Raw genomic sequence first — 11,968 nt, forward strand, 5'->3', positions numbered from 1 at the left:
TCATTTTGTTTATCTTGGTTGCCAGCATGCATTATTTGTATTTTCAGCTAGCCACAGTCATTTTGTTTCTAGCAACATTCACCTCTTGCAACTCTTACTATCGTGTGACACTCGGAAGTCATGATGAGCGATACAACAATATTTAAGGTGGTCAACATTGGTCAAGCTTTTGGAGTTTTAATCAAACTTTCATGATTAGCTAGCATCAAAATATACTTTTGGAGTTAGGATTTTTGTGTGTTGTTTTTGACTTTGAATTTTTAGTCTTTGTTTTTAGGTTTGATAATTCTGTATTTTAAGTGCTTCTAGATTTTGAGCCCTGCCTGTCTTGTTCACAAATATTTTGTCTCTCATTTCTTGGTCCTGCTTTCTTCTTACCTCTTGTGGTTTGCTATTTTCTAAATCTCCCACAGTGAATTCAGAAAGGATAGATAGATAGATAGATAGATAGATAGATATGAAAGGCACTATATAATATAGAGATAGATGTGAAATGGACTATATGATAGATAGATAGATATGAAAGGCACTATATAACAGATAGATAGATGTGAAAAGCACTATATAATAGATATAGAGATAGATGTGAAAGACACTATATAATAGATATAGAGATAGATGTGAAATGGACTATATGATAGATAGATAGATATGAAAGGCACTATATAACAGATAGATAGATAGATATGAAGGCACTATATAATAGATAGAGAGATAGATGTGAAAGGCACTATATAATAGAAAGATAGATAGATAGATAGATAGATAGATAGATTTTTATTTGTCAATATATAAACCATACCCCTTGAAGACAATGTGAAAACATTTTTTCAGAAATTTGCTAATATATTAACTTGACAGAACCTGGGAAGATGCAATGAAGAATGGCAGAATATCCCTAAATCCTGGTGTGTGAAGCTTGTCATGTCATATCCAAAAAGACTTGTGGGTGTAATCAGTAATAAAAAGTTGTGTCAATGTAATATTTTTTTTGATAAATTTCCAAATATTCCTAAAATCCTGTTTTTTCTTTGTCATTCTGGGGTATTGAGTGTAAAGAAAAAAATGAATATAAATGATCTTAGTACAAGGTTGCAACATAACAAAACAAAAAAAGGGTTCTGGTACTTTCTAACTGCAATGTATAAAAGATAGATAGACAGATGGCTTTATCAGCAGAGACCTCCACAATTCACCTTTCATAGCTACTTACCGCTGGACACATCAAAGATCCAATCTGCAGCCCAAAGAAGTGCAAGTGACAACACAACGGTGTAAAAATACAACTCATATTTAGGGAGAGCTGCTTTAATACCCATCTTGGTTGGATGTTCGGTACCAAGTGATTGAAATTATCTTGAGATCCTGTGGAGAAAGCACCATTAAAGTGAATGTAAAAGCAGTAAAAATAATGACATTGGATTAGAATTGTTTTAAAGGATCACACTAGGTCATTAAAATCATCCAAGGAAAGTTAACTATTTCCAAATACTCTGATAATACCAGAGTGCTCCGAGTGCCAGAGAGTTCAATGGCAGGTTTACAGTATATAATGCAACACAAACATAACCTATTATATCACGTTATTTAATGTATAGATAAAAAGTTTCATCTGCCCTTGATTTCTTCAATAGCCTTTGCAGCTGACAGATGAGAGGCCCTACTGAGGCTGCATTGGAGTTTAACAGGTTGGCTTTCAGTGTGTTAACTCAAACTTTCACATCTAGACCCCAGCTCAGTGTGTCATTCCGCTCTTACTGCCATGCTGTAACGGCTAGGCGGGTGCCATCTTTGTTGAGTCTGAATGCTCTTTCTCTGTTCATGTGAAATATTTCCCAAACTTCAAAACTGTTCTTTCAGACTGGTCGAGTCAGTGCTACTGTTGAGTGCTCCTGAGTTCTGTGATAGACTGACATCCAGTCCAGATTGGGTGTCTCTATTATTGCTCCTGGCATGTAAACTTCAGTTTTCAGTGACTGAACTGGAGAAACTGTACTTCCTTAATTACTCAGAACTTATCATTTTGTTCTTTTCTTTCAACAAAAGGTAAATGTCTGGACTCTGCTGCCAGTTGTTTGGCTGTTTTGCTGCTTGTTCTTTTGCTGCTATATTTTGGTTGAAGCACTTGATGTAACTTTTGTGGCAGTACAAGACTTGAATAGTTCAATGGCAGGTTTACAGTATATAGAACCATCTTTTTAATTAAAGGACAAGTTTGATATTGTTCAAGTCAAAGTTATTTCTTCGCAAACATGGTATATATGCACTTGTCATGTGAAACTGTGTTCCAAAGTCCAGCATGTTCTATAAATTTTTAAAAATATCTTGACCGCACTGGCGTTTTACATTGAAATATCAGGAGTGGTTACAGCTGGTAAACAAAAGCCATGACAGTTGTCGAGTATTGATCTGTGTCTTCAGATCACACACACATTGTAAAATAGCTTCTACTTGTGTTCATTGCTGAACAAAAAAACACTAATATTCTAAGATGAAGCCATTTTAAAAAGAAACGCGCGCTACCTCAGCAATTGTAGTCTTCCTCTCAAATGATAAAATCACAGTAAACTTTTTGTGCCATGTGGTTGGTTTTGTTTTGATTTACTTCGATATTTACAGTATGTGAGAACTTGTACAAAATATATCCTTACCTCAAGAAACGTAGAACTAGGAATATGAGATAAAATGATAATTTCCAGATCCCTTTTGTTGTGATTAACATGTGTCGCAAACTCAGAAGGCATATTTTCTTTTATCAAAACTCAAAAAGGATGCTTTTAATACATTTTAGGCTTTTATTTTCTAGTGGTACTTTGTGCCCCATTACTTCCATTGCAAAGAACCAGTGCAAGCAAGATATTTAAGAAAATGTAAAAACTCCTGGACTTTGGAACATAATTTTGTGCGGCAAAACTTATTCTGTAAAGTAAAAGTCAATCAAGATGTAAATCTCCTTTCTAGCAAGCTGCTTATCTCTGCATTTTATTTGTATGTACAAATAAAAATTTAAATCGCACTTTCCCTGCCCTTTGCGGTACACGTTAAACACCTAAGTTCTTCTTCTTCTTTTGACTGCTCCTGTTAGGCATTGCCACAGTGGATCATCTTCTTCCATATCTTCCTGTCCTCTCCATCTTGTTCTGTTGCACCCATCACCTGCATGTCCTCTCTCACCACATCCATAAACCTTCTCTTAGGCCTTCCTCTTGCTTGGCAGTTCCATCCTTGGCATCCTTCTCCCAAATATACCCAGCATCTCTCCTCTGCACATGTCCAAACCAACACAATCTCGCCTTTCTGACTTTGTCTCTCAATCGTCCCACCTGAGCTGACCCTCTAATGTCCTCATTTCATATCCTGTCCATCCTCATCATGCCGAATGTAAATCTTAGCATCTTTAACTCTGCTACCTCCAGCTCTGTCTCCTTCTTTCTGGTCAGTGCCACCGTCTCCAACCCATATAACACAGCTGGTCTCACTACCGTCCTGTAGACCTTCCCTTTCACTCTTGCTGATAGCCGTCTGTCATAAGTTACGCCTGACACTCTTCTCCACCCATTCCACTGAGTTAAGCTGTAATATTTGTACTTGCATGAGGGAGTGACGACTCGGGTAAAAAGCAGTGTGGGGTAACAGACAAGATCCGAGTTACAGTAGTTCTTCCCCAGGGATCTTCTTTAATTCCTTACCTTTTTGATCTGGTTATGGATGTGTTGAGTTACAGGATAAAAGACCAATCCACCTGGTGCATGCTTTTTACAAATTAAATTGTGTTGTGCAGCACAGGAAAAGGGGGAATGTTGAGGATGCTGGAGGAAAGGAGAAGTTCTTTGGAAGATAAAGGATTAAAGATAAATAGGAAGAAGAGACAGTATATGAGGTTTAATGATGATCAGAAGTATTGTGCAATCAAAGAATTAAGGCAAAGGTTGAAGGTAAAGTTTTTAAGACAGTGGTAAGACCAGCAGTGATGTATGGAGCTCAGACGTGGGCAGTAAAGGGAGTGCAGGAGAAGAAGTTGGATGTGGCAGAAATGAGAATGTTGAGATGGATGTGTGGAGTGCACAAAAAAGACAGAATGAGAAATGAGTTAAACGGAGGTGCAACAAAAGTGGGAAAGATATCTTAGAAACCACAGGTAAGTAGTTTATAGTGGAATGGACATGTGAGGAGGAGAGACGATGAGTATCGGGGAAAATGAGAGATGGAAATGGCAGTGCAGGAGAAGAGAAAGTGAGGGAGACTAAAGAAGAAGTGGATGGATAAAGTAAAAGATCTGAAGGATCTGGCGATGAGGTGTAGGACCAAGCAATATGGAGAGGGCTGAACAGGCACATCAACCCTACATAGAAGTGGGAAAAGATGAAGAGGAATCTGATGGCTTTGTTATAACGTTACTTAATTATGTTAATGTGACTTTTAAGGGACTAATTCCAGTATAACCATAAACAACTACACAATACCAGCAAACGTGATAATTTGAAGTTAATAACTTAAATGAGATATATAAAGTATCTAACGGTTTAAATGATTTATCATGTGTGGGGATTTATATTTGGGGGCGGCCATTATATGCCATTAGCAGCTCCTCTGGGTGAGGGGGGAGGCGCACTTATCGATCCAGTTGCCTAAAGTGGAGCTCACTGACGAAGCGCTAAGTCAGCGGCAGAATGCGGCGCGGTGCCTATTTTAGGTTTCGCACTTGCCCACCTCTATTCTGCAGCTGCTGCAGCCCACTTCTGTGAGCTTGTTGATCACAAGGTTTAAACTTACATTTCGTGAAACTTATTCACGCCTAAACTGGGTTTTACCTCAACGGACAGTAATGGTCCAATTACCGAATGCGCTGTTGTGCTGATCAAGTGTGCCACATACTAATCAGGGAGTCTTCTGTCATGCAAATGACAGCAAACCCCCCCACCGCCAACAACCTTTCTTAGGTGCCAAGCACTGACCTTGAGTAGAGTTGTTGCTCCTTCAAGAAAGTGCCGGTGAAGCAGTGAACAAGAAGGTCCCCCTGTCTTTCTCCTTCTCTCTCTTCAGAATGGAAATAAAAATCAAGACGAAAGGCAATCTGCGAGCTTCATCTGCCGCATTGAAGCAGCGGTGCGGATCCCCGCTCGGCTCGGGTGATGGGCGGCAGTTTCGCAGATGTATTTATATTTTGAACCAGGGCTGCAGAAGGCTGGTCCTTGTGCTGTCCATCACAGTAGATCTCTGGTGACAGACACACCGGGAGGGCTGTGGCGACATTCAATCCGTGTGTGTATGTGTGTGTGTGCGTGCGCGCGCGTTCAGCGGGGTCCGCGCGTTCTGGGATGCGCCGCGATGTCTCACTTGTTGGGGAAGACGAATTTTTTAAAGAAGCCGAGTGCTGCTGTGTTGTCTTGTAGGGGTGAGCGGTAAGAATCGGGAGAGATCTACAACCTTACTACTTCTGGGAAATGCAGTTAAATAGAAAAAGGTATGTCTATAACGGACCCTGCAACAGCTCACAGGGGCATTGTGGGCACAACCATGAGGGTTGTCTAATAGAAGCAAGTATGTTTTTCTATTGTGATCCATAATGTACAAAAAATTAAAAATCGCAGACACAATGACGTTGTAAAAAAACAATTAGTTTTCTTTTGTTTTTAATACTATTTTTGCCTGTTTTTTTAGCTTTGCATGTTCCCCCAGTGTTCACCTGTGGCTCTCTCCTTCCACCCTTAAAATAACGGTTCTTTAATGGGACTTGACTGATTTGGTTGTAGATCCATTGCTTGACAAAGAGCCATTTCATTCTGCAAGGAGTTCATCGGATATGAAATTGGTCCTTTGGTCTTTGAAAAGGACAAAAACAAAAATCTTTAATGTACAGTGGGCTACCTATAGGAAGAACAGAATAAGAAAACCTGAACTTAATATATTGTATGTATTTATACTCGACTTTTATGACACTCAAAGACACTGCACATAAAAAAGTTAAAACAAAAACAGAAAAAAATAAACCAAATAAATAGTCAAAATTAAAAACATTAATAAGACAGGCAAAATGACAAAATACACTGTTTAAAAAGATATGTCTTTAGATTGGTTTTAAAAGGCAGCGGTTGAAAGAGGTTGTCTCAGATAAAGAGGCAGGGAGTGCCATAATCTGGGAACTGCAGCACTAAAAGCTTGATCACCCAGTCAGTGACTTGCATTTAGTGTGCAGAACAACAAGAAATTCAACATTGGATAACTTTAAAGTTAAGCAGGGTGTGTAGCATGCAGTTTAACACATTTGAAACACAGATAGGACCATTGCCATGAACAGCATCATGGAGTATGTAGTCAGGAAGTGTTGAATAGTGAGAGGTTAAGGCCTTAGACTTCAAACACTGAGGTTGTGGAATCGAATCCAACTACTGACACTATGTGACCTTGAGCAAGCTGCTTCACCTGCCTGTGCTCCATTTGGAAAAATAAAGGATATAACCAATTGTATCTGAAATGTTGTAAGTAACCTTTGATAAAGGTGTTAGCCAAATACGTAAATGTAAGAACCTTAACAGAGATATTTAAGTGCCATCCAGTGCAGCAAATCATCCATCCATTTTCTAAATCCTCTTTATTACCAACAGGGTTGTGGAGGGGCAGGAGCCTATCTTATCTAGCATAAGGCACACAGCAGGAACAATCCCTGGACAGGATGCCAGTCCATCGTATGGTGAATACACAGACACACACATATCGGGCCCAATTTAGCATTGCAAGTCCAACTAACCTGCATGTCTTTGGACTGTGGCAGGAAACCCATGTGAATAGGAGAGAACGTGCAAACTCCACACAGAGAGGACCTGGGATCTGCAGCCTGGCCTTCTTAGTGAAGTGGTTATACGATTCCAAGGTTTAGTATGTTTTTAAGTCTCAGGATGCAGAATTTTGAACATGTTGTAATCTATTTAGCAATTTGCCTGAGTACAGTACTTGTATTACAATAATCCAGCCGAGAAGTGACAAATGCAGCCAGATCGGTGACAGAAGGTCTGATTCGCTAGATGTTCTTTAGCTGAAAGAAAGCAGATCTGGTAACATTCCTAATTTGAGGATCTAATAACAGACTAGAATCTAAAATGACCTCCAAGTTCCCAACTTTTGGGGAAAGACAGGTGGTTCAACCATTGAAATCAGTGGTAACAACAACAACATTTATTTCTATAGCACATTTTCATTCAATGATGTAGCTCAACGTACTTTACATGATGAAGAAAGTGAAAAAAGACAAAATAAATAAGAAAATAGAATTAAGGAACGCTAATTAACATAGAAAAAAAGTATGGTCCGATGCCCAGGGAGGACAGAAAAAACAACAAAAACTCCAGACAGCTGGAAAAAAAAAATAAAATCTGCAGAGACCACCCAGCCCCTCTAGGCATTCTACCCTACATAAATGACCTCAATCAGTCCTCATGGTATTCAGGGTTGACATGGAAGAACTTGATGATGACAGTCATGTGGACTTCTGGCCTTTAATCCATCAATGTAGGGAGATCACAGTGCTTTGATCGGTTGGTGGTGGCGCAGATCGCAACCACAGAAAACCAGAAAAAGAACAGAAGAGAAAGTAGGGGTTAGTATGGAGCCATCAGGAATGATATTGATAATTAAATGCACATACAGAGTATCAGGATTAAACTAAAATGTAAGGTTGCTAATGGATTTAAGAAGAGTCTTTGTAGCTTTGAGAAACACCTCTGTCTTTTCTCCATTAAGTTTTAAATACTGTAGTGATGGCACAACCAAGAATCAATGTGACTAATGCATTCAAGCAGCACGTTTGGTGACACATCAGAGGTAGGCTTAGTATGTGAGTGTCCTCTCCACAGAAATGAAACCCCAGACCACACTGCTTAATTTTTCCAAATGGAGAACATAAAAGCTAAAAAGCAATGGGCCAAGTACTGAGCCCTGAGGATTACCTTGTGCAGCAGGTGGAGATCTGTCACTGCCGACAGACACAAAGTACAGCCTGGCAGTCGGATAAGACTGAAACCATTCATACACTACAACTGTAGGGCCCGCAGTAAATAAGACTGTGGACTTAGTCTGTGTTACTACGTACAGGAAAACATCTTTTAAAGTCATGAAATTTTTGGTGTTTCACAACAACCTGGTTTTAAATATCAAAAAGACCAAAGAAGTTATTCTGGACTTCAGGACCACTAAAAGACCAATCACAGTCTGATAACAATCAATGCAGATGCTGTGGAGAGAGTTTCCAGCTTTAAATTTCTAGGAGTCACCTCCTCAGAGGATCTGTCCTGGGCTGACAACAACGCCTCTATTTTCTCAGGAAGCTAAGGAGAGCTGACCTCCCCCAGGACCTGCTGGTTAATTTATATAGATGCAACATAGAGAGCATCTTAACTAACTGCATGATGGCCTGGTACAACAGCTGCACCAAGGCTGCTACAGAAGCCCTGCAGCGGGTTGTAAAAACAGCCGAGGCCATTATTGGAACTGAACTGCCATCATTCGAACTCTTGTATAAGACTCGCCTTGTGAGAAGGGCCAAAAACATTCTCAAGGACAAAACTCATCCTGGAAATTCTTTGTTTGAGCTCCTCACGTCAGGAAGACGCTTTAGGTCAATCTGTGTACACACAAACAGACTAAAAAATAGCTTTTTCCCATCTGCCATAAACTTTCTGAACTCTGAATCTCCTCAGTCTGACATCATTTTTAATTGAACATCTGCAATAAGCTATATTGGTAATGTGCAATATACTAATGTAATACAATATATAATATCCATCCATCGATTTTCCAACCCGTTGAATCTGAACACAGGGTCACGGGGGTCTGCTGGAGCCAATCCCAGCCATCACAGGGCGCAAGGCAGGAACCAATCCTGGGCAGGGCGCCAACCCAAATATATAATATGTAATGTACTATTCATTAACAGGTGCAATAACAATTTATGCTGCTGTACTTCGAGCAAGAATTATTTGCTCTGGTTGCTTGATCACTTAACACTGTATACGATATATTTGGAATTATTTGACTTTCTTTAAACGCACCTTAGGGCTGTCACAAAAAGTAATTTCATTGTGTTAACACAACGACAATAAAGTGCTTGAACTTGAACTTGAACCTGTTACATCCATCCATCATCCATCCTGCTATATCCGAACTACAGGGTCACGGGGGTCTGCTGGAGCCAATCCCAGCCAACACAAGGCGCAAGGCAGGAAACAAACCCTGGGCAGGGCGCCAGCCCACCGTAGGGCCCGCACACACACACACACACACCAAACACACACTAGGGACATTTTAGAATCGCCAATGCACCTAACCTGCACGTCTGTGGACTGTGGGATGAAACCGGAGCGCCCGGAGGAAATGCACGCAGACACGGGGAGAACATGCGAACTCCACACAGGGAGGACCTGGGAAGCGAACCCGGGTCTCCTAACTGCGAGGCAGCAGCGCTACCCACTATTATGCCACCGTGCCGCCCGGAACCTGTTACAGATCTAAATAAATAAATGGTCTTTCTGGAGCCGTCATGTGGATGTTACTTTTGTGAACCAAAAATCATTCCCCTATGGCAATGCTCTAAAGAACCACTTCCACACATTTATTTTTTAAGAATGTAAAGATATTCAGGGATTAATACAGTGTACCAAATACCAAAATACCAAATATTAGGTTGATTAACAATTTTACGTTGGCCATTGTGAATGCCAAGTGTGTTTCTGCTTTAAAGGCCTACCCTACCAGATGTTGTGTAAAATAAGTACTCAGCATCTTACATTACTTAATTTATTATTAAAATATGAATAGAAATAATCAGCCTTGTCTTCTAAAGTGTTTTTTTTTATTTATTGCTATAGTCTGAATGTAATTACTGATCTGGAAAAATGTTTTTTGTGTCTTGTGGAATTGTCTTTGTTCTGGACGCTACAAGCCTGTCTCCAGTTAAGAGCCTGGACCGTTTGTCCCTGCTGTGTTCTCTCTTCACACGTATGACCTGAACCTTCAGCGTTAGTGATAGGGCTTGAAGGTCACCTCCTCTGCCAAGATTAGGACTATCTGGTGTTGTTTTTTTTATTGCATATGTGAACTTCCAGTTCAAGCTTTTACCAGTTGAGACAATGGAGCACACATCATCAAAGAGGCACGAAAAGTCCAGCAGCATGTGTCCCCTTTGAATATAATCACAGTATACTGAAACAAAGAAGAAAAAAGAAAGGAGATCAATATCAGGAATACATCATTCACAAGACATTGTGCTGCATCTTGATTTTCACCCACTGCTGAGGAGGGCCACACTAAGTCTGAAAAAGACGCCTACGTGTGCTCTTTCCCCTTTGTGGAAAAAAATCCAGCAGTTTGAGGCTCCTGTTTAAGAAAAAAACACAGAATCCTGATGCAGAAAAACAGTTAGGTTCTCTGTGTGGAAAATCGTTATTCCAGTTGTTTGCTGGCCTCACATTGACCTGCACTCCACTACCAGATGTGCATTGTGCAGTTGTCATGTCGTCGGTGTTGTCTGTGTGTTCTTAGCATGTTATCATGGCTTGTCTTTTTTCACCTCAAATCCATTTGATTCTAAAGTTGAGGTGCTGCATTTCCAGTTTAAGCCGTTCACAGCCAGTTCATTTTCCTGAACAATGGGTGTCTCTCACTTCACTTGTCTTTTAAATCTGCATTTATGTATCTTGTCAGATGTTGATGATGACGATGCCTAAGCGGATCACAATGATTTGTTACCAATTGAGACAGACCGGGCACTGGCATCCCTTTTTCTGAATGATGTTTTGTGGCTTGACAGGTGCATGAACTTAAATGTTTTGCTAGTCATTAGGAAATGAGGGGCAGCAATTATTAATTAGGCAAGTTAATGTTTATGTTAGAAAAATCTGCAAACATGCAGGAATATTCTGGAGTTGCCCACCCACAATTTGAATGCCAAAAAATATCACTGTGTATGAGTGAGCCCTCCAATGGACTGCCCCCCGTCACACACATGCGCTTAGGAGACAGTCGATAAGCCCGAAGGTGAGTGAAACATCGCGAGATAAGGGGTTGATATGTGGTAGCGATGCCTCTCTCTCTCTTTACTCCCGGCAGAAAGTAAGAAGAAAAATAAATCAGTGTGGACGAACTCTAAAAATGGCCGCCTGATGATGTCACATATAGCTCCTCCTGATGACATCACTCACCCCACTACACTACATCACATCCGGTCCATCCTTGATGATGTCGCTTCCGTCCCTCAGATTCAACGTCATCTCCTGCCAATTCACTTCCTGCTTCCATTTTGTTTGTTACTGTATAAAAACAGCATCTTACTGTACAATGACTGCCAATACTTACCGTTTTGATCACCATCTATTTTGTCTTTTGTGAAAGCTGGCCCGGACACACACAGACGGACATCTTAAGTTCACCCAACACACCGTTTATTTACAATATTTACAAGTTTGTAGTGCATCAACCTCAGTGCCTCTTGCACCGATTCCCCCAAAGTCCAGGGCTCACAGTCTCTGTGCCTTCTCTTCCTGGCCACCTCCAGTCCTCTCCCCAGCTCTCTCTCACTACCTCCCGACATCCACCAATGACTGGAGGGAGGCGGCCCCTCTTATGGGAACCTGGATGGGCTCCAGCTGCTTCCCGGCAATTAGACTTGGCCACACCCCAGCGTGGCAGAAGTGCCGGCTGCGCACCCGGAAGCCGTCCGGGTGTCCCCGGTCGTCTTCCCCCCGGCACTTCCTGGTGTGGCGGAAGTGCCAGGCTCCCGGGATAAATAGGCACTGGGGCGCCGCCTGGCGGTGGCCACGGGTCCCTGCAGGGCTGGGCTTCCAAGCCCTCTACTCGCGGCCCCCAACATAACCAGGACGGACGTCCCCTCGCGGTCTGGAGGAGGCAGAAGCCCTCCAGACCACACTTTCTTTGTCCATTGGATATTATACAGGGACGGTCCCCAAACCTTTGTGTT

At 41.3% G+C, this 11,968-nt stretch overlaps 1 protein-coding gene across 1 annotated transcript in view; it reads right to left on the reverse strand.

Annotated features, from left to right (window-relative positions):
- hhatlb (hedgehog acyltransferase like, b) overlaps nt 1-5,261 on the reverse strand; it is a 40,367-nt gene extending 35,106 nt beyond the window's left edge. Inside the window, exons 1-2 of the mRNA XM_039753699.1 lie at nt 4,956-5,261; nt 1,214-1,365 (exon numbers count right to left, since the gene is read on the reverse strand). Of these exons, the coding sequence (XP_039609633.1) occupies nt 1,214-1,319 (106 nt within the window). The 5' untranslated portion in view covers nt 1,320-1,365; nt 4,956-5,261. The remainder of the gene's footprint in view (nt 1-1,213; nt 1,366-4,955) is intronic.
- Between the last annotated feature and the right edge of the window lie 6,707 nt (nt 5,262-11,968).

Source organism: Polypterus senegalus, chromosome 5 (genome assembly GCF_016835505.1).
Source record: "Polypterus senegalus isolate Bchr_013 chromosome 5, ASM1683550v1, whole genome shotgun sequence".
NCBI lineage: Eukaryota > Metazoa > Chordata > Cladistia > Polypteriformes > Polypteridae > Polypterus > Polypterus senegalus.